Below are 19,989 nucleotides of genomic sequence, written 5' to 3'. Positions count from 1 at the left end.
CCTTTGTTGACAGGAAAAGTACCAGGCAAGCACTGTTACATTGTCTCCTGACCTAAAGTTTGCTCTCCTGCAATACAGCTATACAAAGGTACAAGTGCACTTTACAGCTGAGGATGAATCTGGAAAATAAAGGTTTGGGAACAAATGAGAGGCTGAGAGAACGTGAGGGGAAATGCAGGAGGATGGATGAATGTGATGAATGTAAGGGAACAGTCAAGCTGAGCAGGCAGGAAGAGAAGAGACTGGTGTTATCTGTGAGCTTGGCAGAAGAGAGTTGACTGCCCAAGGAAAAAAAGCATTGGGATAAAAAGTGGATGTAGAGTTACTGCAAGGAGAACAAGGCTGGATGGTTTATCTGGGAAGACAGTCTAGGAGAGTAGATAGGCATGGCTGTCCCAGGAGTTGTGTGGGTAAGGAGAAGTGATGAGTAGATATGCTGGTATACATCTGCTTGTATATGTATGCTATATATATATGTGTGGTTGTTACATTGTGGTGGTAGGAGGTAAGAGTTTAAAACTGAGGTGAATGAAAATCTGCATGTGCTTCAAAGAAGGCTTGTGCTTGGAGTGGGCTTGTGTGTCCCTGTTGTCTCCTGTCAGTGAGCACATGAAGAGCCTGCAGCAGAATGCCTCATCCTGGCACGGTGCTGAACCGTGCAACAAAGGTCAGCCCACGTTTGTGCCAGGTGGCATGAAAAGCTGCCTCTGTGTGCCAGTTGAGAAGCCTAATGGTGGTGATCATTTGCTGTGCAGTTTGTGCACTGAGAAACCCCTGACTTTGCTGTTCTTTCCTTTTTCTAGAGAGGTGCCTGTTCTGTTTGTAAAGTTCAGTGCTGACTTGTGCAGTGCACAAATACTGGAGCACAGTGTCACTGAGCACTGTCTACGTGTCCTGGCCTTACAGTGCCAGAGTGGTTCTTGAACTGTGCCAGATGCAGTGTGTGCACTCAGTCATCAGTTGTTTTCAGTTTTAGTTTCCATGCTGGACCCTCCTAAGCCTCCTAGCTTTTGTGTTTCAGAATTGTTCAGAATTATTTGGGTCTTCACTACGTCATTAGAAGCCACAAAATGCCTAGTATTTTACCAGCCACCCTACACATCCCCTCTACTTGTAATTTATTGATCTGTAGTATTTAATTTGTTGCATTCATTAGAGTTAATTTTGTTTTAATACTGAAGCAAGATATTTTAACCTTTATATAACAGTGTGATTGAAAGTTCTGTTATTATTAATCTTTATTGCAAAGGAAGAGAGTAACAAAATGAATCATGAGGATGTAGACACTTGTTATGCAATAGCCATCTGGCTGTGTAGTACTAAGTTGTTGGTTTATATCTTCATACAAATATCCAAGCACCCTCTTAGAAGGGAGCATTATTGCAGCATGTCAGTGATGTGGGCTGAATCAAACCTCTCCAGCCCCACATTGTGAACATGTTTAAATGTCTATGCATTATCATCATCATCTTTCTCTCTCTTAAGTGCCCAAAGAGCAATACAGATTTCGGGAGGCAGATTCTTCAAAAAAGGGTTTTATTTCTGTGACAATATGAATGGGAATAGGTCACCCTGCTACTGGAGGAACTGCTGCAGAGATACTGCTGGCACTTGTGAGAACTACTATAAAATAAGATGCCAAGTTAAATAATACAACATGAAAATTGAGACAGAAAGCAGCAAATGAGCCAGTGAAGCACAAGGAGGAGGGTGAACTGCACACTGATGATAGTCTGCCATGTAGCTACAAGGGTCTCTGAAAATCTGCAGCACCTCTGGCATCTGTAGCTCTGCCCTTAATCAGTCAATGGCCTCAGTCATAGTGTTTAAGTGATGACCCCAGAAGAGTGGAAATTCTTTAGTCTTTCCTTAAACCTGGTAGGGATCTGTTACCCTTGAATGTTCATTGTGTTCTCTCTATCTTAATAAAAATCACAAGGAGAACTTCATGGGTAATTCAAGCTGCAAGAGATGTGAAACCTGGTAACATTTATTTTCTTACTATTAAAATAATTCTTTTGCAGTTGTGGAGGCATTCCTTTACAGCTTCGTATCACATCTATAATTTCAGCAGCAGGTCAGTAATTTCTGCACATGAAATGTTGTTTTAACATTCATTTTGCACTAAAGTGTCATTTCACTGATTTCTCTTGGCTGCATTTTGTTTTTGTTTTTCCAGTTCTATCTTAGATGATGGACTACTACCTAATGATACACAGTATATATCCTGGTCACCTGTTGGTCATAAGCTGGTTAGTAAAGAAAAATAAAACTTTGTATAGAGTCATTTTCATACCCATGACATGGAAACTCATGTTGTCTGTACCCTTGAGGTTTTGGTACTTTCCTACTGCTAGGTAAAGTAGCTGAACTAGTTTCAAAATTGACTACTGTAGCTGGAAAGGCTCCAGAGTTCCTCTGTGTGTTTTCTTTTGTTCTTTGATAAAAATGCATTCCTGAAAGTAACTAGTGGCCCCAGCAGTCATGAAATGCACAAATGCACAGGAACTTTGTGTTTTTACGGTTGCAGACAGTAGCTCATCCCTTTCAAAGACAGCAGCATTACAACTGTCTATTTAATCATCACTGTGTGATTTTTATCTTCTAATTACACAAAAATTGATGAAGTTTTTCTTGATGGGGGCATGTAATGGGATTAGAGGATTAAAATCTGTCTTGTACTCTTTCCCACTGTTGTTTTCTTCCTCCCCTCCTCTTCAGTCCATGTCAGTGGTGCCAACCACCACATTTGCAAGGCTTGTGCCTTCCTTGCCTTGTGCCTTAGACTGCCACAGGAGAATGTGGTGTTCATTCCTTCTTATTGCTTAGGGAATTTGTGTGTCAATTATAAAGACCAGCAACTGAAGCAAAGGAAGATGAAAAGAGTTTCTGCATCTTGGAGCAAAGCTCTGGAATAAAACTGTGTTGTTCAGTTATTGGAGATGAGAAGCAGGGGTGATTAGAGAGGCAGGCAGGTGCCAAAAACTGGAGTTCTGAGTGCCACTGAAGAAATGTACCATCTTTGCAGAGCTATTGGCAGCACTGAGACCCCAGTGAATGTTTTACCAAAACCATGGTAGTTTTCTTTGGAAGGCAGATTAGTGGAAAACAACTCCTAATGAAGGAAAATAAGTTTGTATTCGGGAGAAAATAAATGGCAAAATTCATTTCAAAATTCAATACAGTAATCATGTCACTTTTCATAATTGATTTGGTTTTTTCCATCTTGGCCTGAAGTTTTATTGCTCACCCTGATTTGTATTAATAATTCAAAGTTTGTTAAGTATCAAGGCTGTTTGGTGAAATGCAGCTTTTAAAGATTTTTTTTTTGTCATCTGTTGTAAATTGCCCAGTAGATGAAATAAAGAAAGGAAGATTTACTGTAATTGTAATTGTTATCACAATGATGTTTTGCAGGCATATGTTTGGAATAATAATGTTTATGTGAAAGTTTCACCAACAGCAGAAGCTGTGCAAATCACTAAAGATGGAGAAGAAAATAAAATTTTCAATGGAATACCAGACTGGGTTTATGAAGGTAACTACATCAAGCAAGTTTTACTTTCCATTATTATGTGAAAACTTTGGTTTATTGCAATTGTTATCTCATTCCTTACCACTGAAAAATTCAAATTAATCAAACTCTGTATTTTAAAAAGAACATGCATCCTTATCTGTATTTAATACCTGGCTAGTGTGAGGATCCAAGAATATATACGAGTTTGCCTAGTTTGCATTGTGTCACTGGAAATTTTAGTGTGCATTAGCTTCACATGATAGTTTATAAATAGTGATCTAATGTCTCGTTTCAGAACCCCAGCAAACAGTCTGCATTTTAGTATCTGAACTTCAATTAAAAAAAAAAAATCACATTAAAAATTAATGAGAACAGCACCTAGGATAGAAGAGCTGATTTATCAATCATAACTTGAATATATTTGAATCTCTTTCAGAGGAAATGTTTGGCACCCATTTTGCTCTGTGGTGGTCTCCAAATGGCAATTTTTTGGCATATGCATCCTTTAATGATACAGAAGTCCCTGTTATAGAGTATTCCTTTTATTCTGAAGACACCTTGCAGTATCCAAAGACCATTAAAATCCCATATCCCAAGGTCTGTGTTATTTATTAAACATGTTTGTTCTGTAGTTTCATTAAGAGAGAAGTCTCATTTAATCAGTTCCTGCTAATGAAAATATTGTCTGTCTCTCCTCAACAGCTTGCTGTGATTACTCTTTCTGAAGTCAACAGCATCTGGCAATGTTAAAGTATTTTATTATCTCCAGGGGAAAGAAAAAAGGGGGAAAGAAAAAGTATGATTTAAGGTTTTGTTGTTTCACTATAAAATTTAGAGGTAGCGAGTAGATGTTGAGATAAAAAATCTCTTGGGGAGCTAAGTTGGTACAAGGCATCAGGCAGATGTACATTGGGTTAGGGTTCTGCATGCTATTGAGAAGGAATCTTCTTCAGCTAGTCTGGTATTTTCAGGTTCCTGTATTGAGAGGAAGAGGAGGAATCTGCTAAAGGAGTTTCTTTTCCCACACCTTAAGCTCTTCCAGTTTTAGCTGTGAGAGTGAAAGCTTTAGTGCAAGGAGCTCCTCCTCCTTCCCCCTCCTCTCCACGTGACTTTATGCCCACTGCTCATGGCACAGTTGGCACTGGGCTGAATGGGGGGAGAGTCAGAGGGCTCCGTCATGTGCTCCGTGTGGGGAGGATTTCCTATTTAATACAGGACTGACCTGTTACTTGATGTTATACAGGATTAAGATTCATCTGAGCAATGCACTTAAGACATAAGAGTACAACAATTGCACTACCCTGCTGAGTGTCAGTGCAAACATGTTCTCAGAGTTGGCCTCCATAATACCCTCACCATCACAGTGCTGGGCATCCCCTTGCTGGGAAGGAATAGATGGGTTGAAATCATCTCAAGTCCATCATTTCAGTTCTTTCTGTTCACCCCTGGGATTTTATACTCTGTGTTGGCTTAAGGCCTCAGCATGCCCTGCCTGCCCCAATCCATGATGATCTGGCCAGCCCAGGAAGATATTTTCAGTCTTGATTCATGGGCCAGGACAGATGATACAGTCAGTTTATTGCTCATCTGGTAGGGGTGTCTGGTGGAGAAACTGCCCTCTTAGTGCCAAGCTCAGCTTTCTCTGCAGCAGCCCTGTCACTCCCTAACCCTTCCCAAAGGTCCTGGAGCACGTGGCCTGTGCCCTTGGAGCCTCCCCCAGAGGGGTCACTGACAGCTGCAGTCCTGAGCACGGCCCTTGAGAAGAGAAAAGGGTGTAGCATGGATTGCCAGTCTAAATTACACATTTTATCACAAACCCCTTTTGTTTGGAATATTGCTGACTTCTGGAGGGGAATCAAGTTTGGCTGCCTAGCTGTTTCCATGAGGACTTGGCTGGTTAGCCACAAGAGAAGCAGCCCTTACTGACACAGCTCTTCTGCTGTCAGCAGCATTACGTTAGAGATGGTGCAGAGCATGCTGCAGTCACAGCTTTGATTGTGATACAGGCAGCTGTGATATGATTAGTTCATGTGAGGTGCTGCTTCCATGGAGAAGCATTTTCCTGGGAGTTAGCAATGGATTTGGTTCTCTCTAGGTACTGGGTGTGGTATGTAGGATGAGATCTGGTCAAATACAGCAAGCCTAATGATTGTTTTTAAATGTAGTAGTCTTTCTGATCTAGAAACCAAGAACTGACACTTCTGTGTGAAAAATACAAGGGATAATTTATGTATCAATCCTAAAATTGCATTTAGGATCTTGTCTTCTCACATGTTTGCAGTTGGTTGGTTTTACCTTTCTGTCTGTAGTAACTTAATTATCTATAATTTCAAACACTTCACAACGAATATTCTCTCTTCAAAAGTACAATGAAAAATTTTATTTTTAGGCAGGAGCTACAAATCCAACTGTAAGATTCTTTATTGTGGATACCACATCCCTTCCAACTTCCAGCCCTGTTGAAATATTTCCACCCGCAGAAATAAAATCAAGGTGAGAAATTTTGGTTAAATATTTGATATTTGATTGTTTCTTTTGATGGGAGAGGAGGAGCTTTTATATGTGACCTCCCTGTATTCAGTGTACATGGCAGTTTTTCCCTGTAATGTGGCTCTGGTAGCAACAAGATTTACCAGAGAAAATCTGCACAGAGATTATCCTCCCAGTGATTATATATAGATGGCATATTCCATGTATGTTATATTCAGAATGTGACAAGTTCTTGGCTCGTCACATTCAGTGGAGTCTAACTACGGTGAAGTCATTTCACAGTACAACTTTAATATGAGCAAGTTTTCGTATAATCAAATTATAATATATGTATTTCTATTCACTGGAGGAAAAAAAAACCCAACAAAACAAAACCTTAATGGTAAGTGAAGATTTGATTTCATTGGAAGCAGACTCCTTGCTAAGGCAAGGTATCATGGTTGTCTTCAGATTTATACTTAAAATGTTTGTTTTCTTTGGGAAGATGGTGAAAATCAGCACCTCTCAGAGTAAATGGAAAATTGTATTCCTCAAAATGCCACTGGAAATGCACAACATGATATAAATGTATTTTGTAAAGAGCAGCTACATCAATTTAAAGTGCATGCACACAATTTGGTATCCCAAATCTCGGGGTTTGTTTTTTTTCTTTTTAACAGTATTGTGGAAATGTTTTAGAGGTTTGCACTTACAAACATGGTGGGTATGAAAGCACAGGTTTTACTGATAAACCAGAAAAAAACAAAGGTCTGTTAGCTTATGCATAAAACCAGCATTTTATGCGTGGGGGCCCATAACTGGAAAATCAGAACTCTTCCATTTCAGCCTCACCACAGTGTAACATCCATGTGTTAACAGAGATGCAAGTTCTTGTGAATATGTTGTTCTTTATCCTTCCCTTACAGTCACACTGCCATAGCTGCATGTTAGATAGCTGTCGTGCCTTGTTTTCCTCCAGAATTCCAGTGCCTCAGAATTAAAAGCCCTTTACATTTTGCTCAGTCCTGATTCAGATCTTTGCTGTCTTAGAGGTTTTTTTTAAATTTTTGTTAATACCTTATGGAAGTTGGTGTGAGGAGAATAACCATCAGCTACCTTCCAGCCTCACACCCATCTGGCTAACAGAGCTGTGAGTTACATGGAGTCCATCCATTTTTAAATTGATTTGCCACTCTGTTAGTCAGGATTAATACAAGTGTAAATCTTGAATGATGAGTTCAAGGATCAAAATTCACTCGTTTTCCTGGTGGCTGATCCAAATAATGGTCAAGTCTCACCATATGTGTCCTGCAAAAATTAAGGTGGCCAGAACAAGTCTTGGGGGACTTTGCAAGAGCAAAGTACAAGAATAGAAAAAGGTGAGCAATGTGCAGTGTTGCTCTTGGGTGGGGTTTTTTTCTGGAAGCACAAAGTATTGATTATTTACATTGTATTTATATGTACACCTCTGTATGACAGGAAGGGTTAGTTTTTGTGATGGAAAATTCTATTTTTACTTCCACGGAGCTAAATTTTGAGCAAAACTTGAGTTTGTGTTGGTGGCAAACCTCACTCCACGTGCCTGGTTGGGGATGGTGAGGGGCAGTGCCTCAGCAAATGGCTGCCTGCTACAGCACTATCCAGGGCTTGGATGAGCACCAGTTTTACCCCTGCATCTGAAGGGGGCACAGCTCACTTATGTTGCAGAGCAAGAGTTTTATTTGTCAAGAAAAACTGCCAGAATCTGGAATTCCAGTGCTTTGCCATGTGATGGTACTTGAAACCTGACACTCTGCTTGAATGACCAGCATGAAATCCATCCAGCATTTAAAGCCTGGTTTTGGCACCATGGATACAGGGGGCTCCTGTTAGCCAGCAGGAGGATGAAGGGAATGGATTCTTCTTGTCTGAAATTATCCATCCTAGAATAAGCTGACTTCTAAGTAGAGAAGGTGCAGAGTATCCCTTTCCAGGAACAAATGAGGAAGGGCAGTGCAAACCTGCTGTACTTTATACTTGAGTTAATTGCAGCTTAGTTAAGCTTTTGTGTGTTGTTGAGTGCTGAAGGTGCATTCCCACTCTCACAGGGGAGAGATGGTTATTGTATTAGCTCCATAAATGATATTTGTTTAGTTTGTTTTCCTTGTAATGTTCATCTTGTCTGATTAATGATTTATAGTCACCAGAATTGTTAACGACTCTCACTCTGAAGGAATGAAAAGTGTGGGACTAATTCCCCTTATACAAAACAAGAGAAACCACTATTATAGGTACAGGAAGAATGATGTGGGGTTTTTATGGGGTTGTTCTTTTTTTTTTTCACAAACAAGCTCCTGCAGACTCAATGGCAGTAGCAATTAAATGACCTGCTGATGTCCCAGTCTAATATAAATGCAGAAATAGACCTTTTCCAAACATGAGTTTGAAACTATAATGTAGAAATAAATCTGAAGGTTTTTGATAACCAGCTGACGTATTTTTAATCCATCCACACTAATTGTAGTGTTTCCTTCCCCAAACTGCAGTGATCAGAAAGATACTCTTATCACAAGACTTCCCACACATTTTTGTTAACTAACTTTGGGGGAAAAGGGAACATGAACTTGGAACTAAGTCAAATGTGCAAATTATGGTTAAAAATGTATACTTGCCTTGGAGGGGAAGTTTGTTTTATTTTAGTTCATAAGGCTTCAAGGAGATAGGAAAGATCTAAAATAAGAAAAGACAGTACATCTAACAGATCGTTATGGTAAACAAAGCCACTAAATTTTATGTGATGCTTTTAAATTTAATATACAGGAATATTCATGAAAATGGGTTTTTTTCTGATACTTCATCCTTCATGTCAGCTGGGTGGTATTCTGAAGATGAAAGTAAAATATTCAGATAGACATATCTGAGTTTGGTATGATCTCTCCCTCCATTGCAACTAAAGAAATAAGTACTAAATTGAACAAAAGTATCTATCATTCAGAAAGTAATTACAAGCAACCAACTTCAGGCAGCTAAGGATAAAATTGCTTCATCTAAGGCATATACAACTTAATATTCAGAAGAATTTTCCCTAGATGCACACAGTACAAGATTTATGAACAGCCTGGAGTAGCTATTATTTTATGCATTAGAGAATAGCTGTTAAAATTTAATTGCAGTTTTTCTGGAAGTGGGTTTGTATGAGCCATCTAATTCTTTATTGTATCTCTGAAAATAACCAAGGCATCTACTAGCAGCAAAAACAATTGAGAAAAAATGGCTCAATTACATTTGCATCATTGTTTATTGTTGAAGAGTAGAAATTGAAATGAAAATAGCCAGATGAGTCTCATTCAGTGAATAGCTGAATGCAATTGTATGGTATGCTAATATAGAGAGGATTTTAAATATCTTATGTTGTTGCTGTTTCCAGTGATCATTATTTGAGTGTTGTAACATGGGTGACAGATGAAAGGATTTGTCTGCAGTGGCTTAGAAGAATTCAGAATTTTTCAGTCCTCACAGTCTGTGACTTTGAAAATGCTACTTGGTCATGTCCAAAGGTAAGAGAAATTAAGTGGGAGAGTTGCAATGGTAGATGAAACTAGAAGAGAGTTGAGTATATCTGTATGTTTATCTTTGTAGGAATAAAGCCTGATGTAAAATAAACATAATTGTTGTGGGATTGTTTGTTTTTCTTGTTCTTAGGAAAAACAATTTACTGAAGAAAGTACAACTGGCTGGATTGGCAGAGTGAGTATTCAATTTCTAAAACTGCTACGTGCTAAATAATTCTGATAATTATGAAAATTTCATATTAGCCTTGCATTTTGCAGTGCCTCTTGTGTGTAGGTCCAGTCCTCTCACTTGCTGTGTTTTACATGTACAGGAAAAAAATGATCTCAAATGCCACCCCACGCCTGGGGTTAAGCTCAATTTTTTTGTGGGTAATGGGTTCTGAACTCCCAGGCTGGGCTGACAGAGCAGTATGGCTGGAACTCTCACCATGCCCTTTGTGACCTGTGCATCTTGTTGACAGGACAAGAGGTTATGGCTTTAAATTGAAAGAGTGGGCTCAGATTAGGTGTTAGAAAGAAATTCTTCACTGGGAGGGTGGTGAGGCACTGGAACAGATTGTCCAGAGAAGCTGTGGGTACTCCATCTCTGGGAGTGTTTTAGACCAAGCTGGATGGGGTGGGGCTTTGAGCCCCCTGGTCTAGTGGAAGGTGTCCCTTCCCATGGCAGGGGGGTTGGAACAAGATGAACTTCAAGGTCCCTTCCAACCCACACCATTCTATGATTCTGTGATTTTATGTTCAGCTTCCCAAAAGCAAAGCGCCCTTTCCAGACTCCTTTCTGCTTCTGACCTGCTGCTTTGGTAGCAGTAGGTAGGGGGGAAATGCAGGAGCCCAGATTCAGAACTCCCTGTGTTCTGGGGAGTTGCCAGCTATTCTGGTTTACCTGCTCTCTAGTCTCCCTACTACCTCCAGAAAGATCTAGGGAATAAAATGTATTTAGAAGTGTATTCTGTAACCTTTGAATTGTTTTGGAATAAAGGCATTAAGGACAAAGGTAATTTTGAGTGTGTCAGGTTGCAACAAACCATTCCAGGTTTTAATTGGGGCTACTCATTTATTTATTTTTCCCCTGCATGAAATATCCACCGAGGAGAAGTGGGGACAAGATGAATGTAGCTGGCCAGATTAAAATTTTCATGCACTTCTGCCAAACCAGCCGCTACTGTCTGGATGATGCTTTCCAAGCTGCCTCTCAGTCCTTTTGTACATGGTAGGGAGTAGGCACCTAATGAACTACACAGAAGATCTGGGGGAAGTGAAGCAGAGATGCAAAAGTTCAGATTTGGAGGGAGAAATGAGTTTCAGAGTTTTTGATGAGAACACAGAGTACACTTTCCACTCCCGCATTTTCCACACACTGATTATGCTTTAGTCACTAATTCACTTTTGAAGTCAAAAATGAAAGTTTAAAGAAATGCAAAGAGGGAGGCAACAGCAGGGATGAAATCATCCGCAGTATGAAGATGAGAGATCAACCCACCTGCTGTCAAATTTGATATGGAAAGGAAGGCCTTAACGCTGACACATTTTGCTTCTCTGCAGCAAAGGCTTCACAATTAGACAATGTGATGATCAAGCTGCAGACTTTGTAAACAGTTGTGCAAAATGAGAGGGCAAAATGCAAGTCTGTGCCACTAAACTAGGTTGTTGGTTTTTTGTTTCTTTTAAAGAGACAACCCACTTCTTAGGAGCTGTTGGAAGAAATGATAATCTCACTCTACAATTCTTGGATTTGAGAAAGAAATAGAGAGTAGGGAGGACTGGAGAGGGGATAGGATAGGTATATTTATTCCTTTTTTTATTTTTTTTCACCTTCTTAGGCATGATAAAATGATATTTGATAAGGAATATCTTGATCCATTTGCAAGATGTATATATGCACATATCTATAGAAAAATTTAAGTAAATTATCAATGTGTGTAGAATACAGACATATAGTCTTCTCTTTGTATCTATAGTGTTTTTTATGAGTTTTGGGGGGAGGGCTTTTTAGGTTTTTGTTGGTGGTTTTGGTTTGGGGTTTGTTTTTTTTTTTTTTTTTGGGTTTTTGGTGTTTTGTTTTTTTCTTTTTTGATAGAGATGAAATTATGACTAAATGAAGAATGCTCAGAAAAGCCTGCGTTGCTGTATAAGGCTTCCAGGTCATCAGGTGTTAGAGCTTGCCAGTCGAGTTCAAGGAAAGTCACACTTTGAGAAATAAGGGAAAAGCTAGCAAAATATTTGCCAGATTACTTTTTGCAAAAATATTGCTTGGGAACAAGGAGAGGTTATTTGGAGCACACGGTTAGAAAGACAATTTCTGTCGTTGCCTCCTGAATGACCAGAGGCAAATCACTTCAGCTTTGTTTCACTGTTTCAAGATGGGTGTGACATCTCCGAGGCAGTTACATTGTGTCAGTTGCCTAATTAGCTTTTAGATCCTTTGGGCATTTGTCACAGAAATAAGTTTTATTTCATTCAGCTCAATTTCATTCCTCTCTTTTTGCCTACCATATGTAGCACATTCAAATGGCAGTCAATAGAAGAAATTAATTTAATTCTGTCACTATCAATTGATAAATGGATAATTACTTCATGAAAATATTATTCCAGTTTGAGTTCTCTGTCATTCTGTAATCACCTACTTGCTAGCAAAATTTCCTCTTGGAAAGCAGCTTGTGTTTTTTTGAATAGAGCAGGACATTTTTCACTGTTAAGCTAAAAAAAAATTTGAGTTCAAAGAATTTGTTCACAAGTATGTGTTTTAAAATGGGAAATTCAAGAAAAACATGAATTTGCAAAATTTGCATTTTTATAGGTTACAGCTGCATTGGATGGAATAAAACAGTGCCTTTGAAAGTAGAAGCACATATTGTAGAAAACTAAGACCACCAAAAGTACTTCAAATTCTGGGGGGGGGGGGATGGAGGGCGTTGGGGGGCCTGAATCACTGCCAGGATTAATACTCGGGGAATTCTGCTGCTCAAGGAGCAGGAAAATATTTCAAGTGTGTTTATTTTAAGAGTGATGTCTGTGGGTTCTACCTACTAAGTCAGAAGGCAAAAATGTTTGCAGTACATTCATTGATGCCTTGTTGTAAGCATTGAGAGTCCTGGTTAGAGATATTAAAACCTAAATTTATCGCTTAGGATCTGGAGTTTTGTTTTTTGCTTTAATAGACATCTCTCTTATGTTCAAGTTTCAGCCATCTGTCCCTCACTTTGCACCCGACAATGCTTCCTACTACAAAATCTTCAGCGACACAGCAGGTTACAAGCACATCCATTACATAAATGGCTCGCAGGTGAGGAATATTGTCTAGGACAGTCACTGCTGGCTTGTGGTGCTCCTGGTGATCAAGGAGCTTCACGTTCTACTTCTTGCCTTGCCTCTTCCCCTGCTCCAGGTTCCAGTAGCTATTACTTCAGGAGATTGGGAAGTAATCAGCATAGAAGCTGTAACCAATCAATTTTTGTAAGTATCTGTAAATAAGGTACCTCCTCCTGTCATAAGGGCGGGTAACAAGGGTCTAAGCAAGCACGGAGAGAGAAGAGGGAGAAGGTTTTTAACTTATTAAAAATCTGATTTAAACATATCAGATAAAATTTCTAAATATACTGTAAATATTTTACTAAAACCAGTATGTTTTGCTTTTATAGATACTACATCAGTAATGAAAATAATAAAATGCCAGGAGGAAGAAATCTGTATAAGTAAGAAATTATTTTTTCTGCAGTATGAGTAAAACTTTTGTTAATGAAAAAGAGAAACTTTAAGAAAAATCACTGAAAACTTAAAGATTCATATGTTCAGCCTAATGTGGGGCCATCTTTAAGATATTTAATGAAAATCAGTGTAAGAGTATAAACTGCAAAAATAATGGAAATATTTTTCTATAAATTCAGTTAATAAAGGGAAATTGTGAGGAGAAACAACCAATCCTCAAGCAAAAAACCCTAACTCTCATGCTTTTTTTCCTATTACTATAATTTCACTATTAATTGAACTGAAAAGCTAAAACTCTGTTTTCTCTAGTTTTTGAATCAGTTTCTATCACTTCCAAATTTTAACATTTTTTTGTTCAGCCATCTTACTTAAAAAGCATAAACTGCTTTAGCATAGCTTAAAAAAAATATCTCTGAGATAAAGCTCATTTACTTTGCAGAGTGCTCTTGGAAAGCAGTCCAAAATTGACTAAATGTGTTAGCTGTAATCTGAATGAAAAAAGATGCCAGTATTATTCTGTGTCCTTCAGCAAAGACAGTCAGTATTATCAGCTAAATTGTCTCGGTGAGTATATCCCGAATTAATTGACATAAACATGACTCAGTGATTAGTGGGGTGGAGAAGTTCACTTCGTCAGGATCTTGATATGTGCTGTGTAACAATGATATGTGTTGATAACATTGGATAAATGTATTGGCAGTGGGAAAACATACTGCCTCCTAGGCTCAAAAGTACCTTGACAAAAAGGGATAAAACTGGGATAAAACTTGTTAGTTTTATCTGTCAGTGGACCTGAAGGAGCTGCAAAACACTCCTGTCCACTGTGCATCTCCTCGAGAGATGTATGGGGAGCTCTGCCTGCAGAAGGAATTTGGAGGCTCTGAAAGTGTGACAAGCAACAGACTGGGTAAAGAGCAGTGCTTATGTATGAGAATAAAACTAAGATAGTGCTGGTCAAGAAGAAAATCCAGGTGATGTAATCATAAGGTAAGCAGGGAGACTGTAGTCTGTCTGTGACCTCTCAGTGCTCCTGTTACATAGTACAAGGGTTAAATTAATCCAAGGCTGGGAAACATAAAATCATCTCCAAAATTACTTTACTTTTAAATGTATGCTATTTTCTAACATGGCAAGATCTTCCTTAATCCATGGGCTAGGAAGACAGAGAGCAGACGGAATTTTCTGTCAGATTGTAATAATGGTTGAAGACAGCTGCTGTGGTCCCTGTGACAGAGCTTCCTGATGGCCAAACCATTGTGGGCCACCAAGGCATGGGCTTGGCTAAAGGGGGGAAATTCTGTTCTTCAGTACCTCCCGTTGTGTGGTTCATCTCTGAGACATCTAAACATTCTGTGGGATCCTGTGCCTTGAATTTGGGCCCTGCTAACCTAAAATTTAGCTTGAGCAGACTGGAGGGAAACAAGTTCTGAGCTTTTATGATTCACCTGTTTCCAATTACTTTACGAGGGCTGTGTTTCAAGCCAGCATGCAAACATGAAAGTTTTGTGCCCTGTTAACAGGTCCTGGCCTGCCCATGTCTGCCCTGCACAGAAGCACTGATGATGAAGGTATGGGAATGTCTTTAATTTATATTATGCCAGAAAATTGCACTGTAAATTTATTCTAATTTTCTTCTCAGTGCATAATAGAATAATAAAAATGACAGTTATAAAGGGTAAATTTAATTTCAGATAACTACCTGAAGAATAAATTTTATAGCTTGATATATATTTATTCAGAGATTATTTAACATTATTTTACACAGGGCTAGAATACAGTATGTAGTGTATGGTGTATTTACTGAATAATTGTTCAGTTTTTCTGAAATTATATTTAAAGGAAAAACAGGGAAAAAAGAACTGAATAATTTACTGAATAATTGTTCAGTTTTTCTGAAATGATATTTAAAGGAAAAACAGGGAAAAAAGAACTGAAGGAAAACTATATTGTAAACGTTGAATCTGAGAGGAAAAACAAAACTGCAGTAAACTAAAACTGCAATATAAGTTGCCATCATCTCAGGTTTAATGTTTAAAGTGGTTCATAATGAAAGAACGGTGCATTTGAAAAAAATCTGTTTAGTCTTTGAATCTTACTTACTCTGTTATTTAGTCCTCAGATACCTGGAAACTAACACTGAACTGGAAAATTCATTGAAAGATATTCAGATGCCTTCAAAAAAATTTGGCTCCCTTAGTATAGGTGGATACAGTAAGTTAAAAAACTTCTTTTACCTTTCCCCTCCCACCCCCCCCTTTTTACCAAGTGGTTCAAGGTCTTCTGCTGAGGACATGGCAGGACAGATGGGTGTAATGGGAATTCTTGCAGTTATTCAGAGCTTAGAGGAAAGATGATATTTCTTTTTTTTGGACATTTCCAAATATTCTCGGTTATTTTCTGAAATCCCAAAATGTTCTTATCTCAAATGTGCTTTTTCCATAGTGTGGAATCTTCATGTTTTCATGATGAAGTGGCTTAACTCCTTTTTCCTTTATGATAAACTAGAAACCAGAAGTCTCTAACAGTGCATTAAATAAATAAGAGAAATGAGGTTGGGGCACAAACTCAAAGCTCTTTAACATAGTTGAATTTAAATTACATTATAAATTCAAGTTGGTCCTGCTGATTTACAGGTGCAAGTCCCCTTGGTTTGTGTTAGCAGGTTGCAAGAGTGGAGAAGTTCAGTTACTATGAAAAAGCAGACACAGTCTAAATGAAAAAATCCTTAAAAAACATTAAAGCAACATTTCAACTCTGTCACCTTTGACTTTGTGGGGGAGGGGCTTGATTAGATTGAATAGATTTGGATTGAATAATCATTTTTGAAAACATTCATGCTCTGAGACTGCATAAACCTTAGTACAGACTGGAACAAAATGCCAGAACATGAACTGTTAATGCCTTGTGCGTGGTGCCCCTCAGAATTTGGGTAGAGAAATGTTCTTGGTGTGCTCTTAGGCTGAGCAACATCAAAGAGCCCAGCAGTGGGAAGCCTGGCTCCTGTCTAAACTGTACTTGCTCCAGCCTTTGCTACCAGTTTTCCTCCTCATGACAAACTTCCTCCTGATAAAATGAGCAGATATTCTTAATGGAATTCCATTTTGTGAACTGTATTGAGTTGGGTCAGTCATTGCTAACTGTTCTTTTTGATGCCTCCCTTCTTTCACTGTTGCCTTATTTATGTAATAATTCTCTTTATCTTTGTGTTTTCTGTCTTTTATTTCTGTCACATTTTTACTAGGGCTAAAGATGAAATCTTCCAGGCAAGATGGAGATTTAAAGATGTTCTTCATGCTATCAGTTGTATATTCTTTTTTTTTTTTTTTTTTTTTTTAATTCCTCTTTGTTCTTACTACTTCATGTCTTCAGGGTAAAAGCTTTTGGGTAAGGGGAATCTATTTTTTATATCAAAAATAGGAGAAGCAAACCCATTTATGTAGTCCTACTTAAAGCTTCAAGTCTGCTCACAAATCCATGTAGGTTATTAGAGAAGAAATCCATGCCTGTGGCTATAAAGTATGCAAAAGTTAAAATTAGTATTTTAATGTGTTCAATTTAGATTGTTTATGTTTCCGTGTTCTGATGCCTTGCATATTTGTATCTGGGAAAATTTCTGTAAGATTTGCATTCTGACTATTACTGCAGTGCAGTCCATCAGCATTGCAGCATCAGTTCACTTAAAATTCATGAGTGAACAATTGAGTCATTCCGTTTGCAAAACTTACAGGGTGAGCCTTTAAAATGTTCAGCTCACAGCCAACTTGGGTAGGAAGAATAACATGAATGGAACTGGAATCAATATTGCTTCAAAAATAATAGATACTTGGATATGTTTCTGGGATGCTTTACAAACTGTCAAGCAAAGTCTATCTGTCAGGTTCAAAATAATATAGAATTTCTTTCCTCTGCTGGGAGAGAAATTTTATTTTTGAACCTGTGTTAGATTTACTACTCTAGAGACATAGCAAGTTTCACATGTAAGCTTAGAATAATGTCATGAGACGGCATGTTGATTCCCCAGATTTTATTACTTTCTGCTAGTTTAGCTGTAAAACATTTTTTTAAATGAATAGCTAGGAACTTCTGCATGTATATCTTAGCACAGTCCAGTTGAAACTGCTCTATAATTTTTAGGGGGTGGCTCAAACGTTCTCTTCTATGAATTGTAATGCATGTCAAATAATTTCACTGGAGAGCTGACCTAAATGAAACTCTCTTCACTTTTAGACCTGTGGTATCAAATGATTCTGCCTCCCCATTTTGATGAATCAAAGAAGCATCCTCTGCTCCTTGATGTGTAAGTTTTCAACCACGTGGCAGTGTTGTGTTAATAATCACTTTCATCTACTTCAAATGTTCTTAATAAGGAAACACAAAACTGGAATGTTTTCTAATTGCTTGTTGAAGTAGTTTTTAGATGGAATGGAAAATAGGGGTTTATCCCAGTTCATGGTGGGTTCCTGTGCCCTGAGATGATGTAATGCTTAATGAGCACATGGTCTGGCATTGGCGCTGAGGCAGACACATTCTATGTGATTTAACAGCCAGGATGTTCATGTTACCTTACCTCCTCCTCTGCTGGTGATGTTCCTTAGGAGTAATCTTTGATGAAACCACAATCCAGAATGAAACCTTGAATAAGCCTTGTATTCTAAAGCTGAAGCAGTGTGTGTGATATTGCATGTTTTCTGTGATGTCTGACTGTCAGTCAGTGTTGACAAGCCAAAATCCTCTGGTCAGGACTGCATTTGCTGTGTATTTTTTTTCATAAATACAAGACCATGAGCATGTGCTGATTGGTCTGGTCTTCTTCAGGCACTTCTGTTCATCCTGGTATGTTTTCTTCTAAATGTGAATTACTGAATTTTAGGCATGCATTAATAGAAAAATGTTAAGCTACTCCTTTTATACAAAAAAGGTGGATCTGTAAGGAAAATGGCTGTTAGTTGTTAGATGCATCTTTGTATATTGCAATTTGGTAGCACATTTTGATGTGTCATTGAAGATTTTATTGAACAGCCAGTGCTCTTGGCTTCTTAAGAGTTGTTTTGATTATGGTACTATTTTTATTGACTTACCTTGACCTTTGTCGGGATCATCTCTGGTTGATCACCTCACAGTGATCTTAATATCAGAAATTACTTTGGAATTCTATGAATACATAACTTGAATTAAATTCCCAGTAGTTTTTCTGTGCTTTTAAGACTGATAAAGTGGGCTATAGAGCCATAGGATCCATTCTTCTATTTCTTACTCTGTTGAACAGTGGCTAGAGAAGTGCACTGCACAGAATTTTACCATCAAGGCACTCAGATTATGATTTCATAGTGATAAAGCGCTTCTGAAATATTTTCAAGTAAAAAGTTACAATTATAGTTTTGCTTCCTTTTTCTCAGCCTGCATAAGAAATAGTTCAGACTGATGAGACATAGGAAATGGTTTTTTTCATTTTTCCAGTGAAGGCTATTCATTTATTTAAGACTTAAACCAAATAAATCATGGGTGAATGTAACAGAAATAGAGAGCATAACTTTGAAACTCAGGTGACTAGATATGCCAAAACAGAAGAAAACTTGGCTTGGATTTCTGATAAGCTGCCTTAAGTCAAAATAATGAAGGTTTCTTATTAGACCAGAAAGAAGTAAAACCAAACAAAAATCCAGTCTGCTTTCTTGATTAACAGCTGAAGTTTCAAAAAAGCATATTGCTTTTAGTGGCACCTTGGAGTCAGTCAGTGATGCCTTTCTTGTCTCCTCAGTTTAATTTGAGAGTTTATCCTGTTATAAAGGCCAGAATTGTCAGCAGTAATTATATTTCAAATGCTTGATGTGAGAATATGTGGAGAGTAAATGCCTGAATCCTGTGACATTTTCCCCCTAGGTATGCAGGACCCTGCAGTCAGAAGGTGGACCAAGCCTTCCGGATCAGCTGGGCCACGTACCTGGCGAGCACGGAGCGCGTCATCGTGGCCAGCTTCGACGGCCGGGGCAGCGGCTACCAGGGCGACCAAATCATGCACGCCATAAACAGAAGGCTGGGAACATATGAAGTGGAAGATCAGATAGAAGCAGCCAGGTGAGCCACAGGGAAAGGTCAACACCTGCTCCTTCTTTTACGTGCTTCTTGTGTAAGGGGGAAACCAAGGTGAAGGTTTCAAATCGTCATCTTGAAAATACTGGCAAAAAATAACTGCAATCTGCCTAATCTTGTACACTGGAGTGTGTCATTTATATGCCAACCATCATTTTATCTTTTAAAACAGAGGAGAGTTAATGCTGTAACACCAGTTAATCACACCTCCGATTTTATGGAGATGATTTTGTAGAGATATGTGTCATATTAGTAGAAGAACACGCTACCAAGGAACTTGGAGATGGAAGTTTTACTTGAAGCATTTGCAAGTTTCTGTTGTCACAGAATTATGAGAAATACTCAGTCTTCAAATCGTAGTTCACATTTGTCACTTGGTTTATGCTTGTAGAACCTCACTAAAACAAACAGTCCCAGTATAGATCTCTCAGCCTTGCAATGAAATGTGATCTTACAGGGTTTTTTATGTACGATTTTAAAATGTTAAGGAGTTTAAACAATTTCACAATCTTCTTGATTTTTTTTTTATGGTGACTGTATTTCCATGTGTTGGTCTGTTGCTTACTGCTGTAATTTGATTTTTGTGCATCTTTCAAAAAAAAAAAAATAGACAAGGCATGTAGTGAAAATTGACCTAATACAATACAAATGTCAGTG

The 19,989-nt window shown here is 38.3% G+C and overlaps 1 protein-coding gene across 1 annotated transcript in view; it reads left to right on the top strand.

Moving 5' to 3' along the window:
• Nucleotides 1–19,989, top strand: part of DPP4 (dipeptidyl peptidase 4) — a 39,787-nt gene that overhangs the window by 8,582 nt on the left and 11,216 nt on the right. Inside the window, exons 5-20 of the mRNA XM_059852950.1 lie at nt 14–88; nt 2,025–2,077; nt 2,180–2,252; nt 3,418–3,538; nt 3,954–4,114; nt 5,907–6,010; nt 9,393–9,522; nt 9,668–9,712; nt 12,716–12,820; nt 12,923–12,990; nt 13,176–13,229; nt 13,682–13,806; nt 14,763–14,810; nt 15,355–15,453; nt 17,470–17,539; nt 19,123–19,317. Of these exons, the coding sequence (XP_059708933.1) occupies nt 14–88; nt 2,025–2,077; nt 2,180–2,252; nt 3,418–3,538; nt 3,954–4,114; nt 5,907–6,010; nt 9,393–9,522; nt 9,668–9,712; nt 12,716–12,820; nt 12,923–12,990; nt 13,176–13,229; nt 13,682–13,806; nt 14,763–14,810; nt 15,355–15,453; nt 17,470–17,539; nt 19,123–19,317 (1,526 nt within the window). The remainder of the gene's footprint in view (nt 1–13; nt 89–2,024; nt 2,078–2,179; nt 2,253–3,417; nt 3,539–3,953; nt 4,115–5,906; nt 6,011–9,392; nt 9,523–9,667; nt 9,713–12,715; nt 12,821–12,922; nt 12,991–13,175; nt 13,230–13,681; nt 13,807–14,762; nt 14,811–15,354; nt 15,454–17,469; nt 17,540–19,122; nt 19,318–19,989) is intronic.

Source organism: Haemorhous mexicanus, chromosome 8 (assembly GCF_027477595.1).
Source record: "Haemorhous mexicanus isolate bHaeMex1 chromosome 8, bHaeMex1.pri, whole genome shotgun sequence".
Classification (NCBI taxonomy): domain Eukaryota; kingdom Metazoa; phylum Chordata; class Aves; order Passeriformes; family Fringillidae; genus Haemorhous; species Haemorhous mexicanus.
The sequence above is the reverse complement of the archived record's forward strand: the minus strand, read 5'-3'. Positions and strand labels throughout refer to the sequence as shown.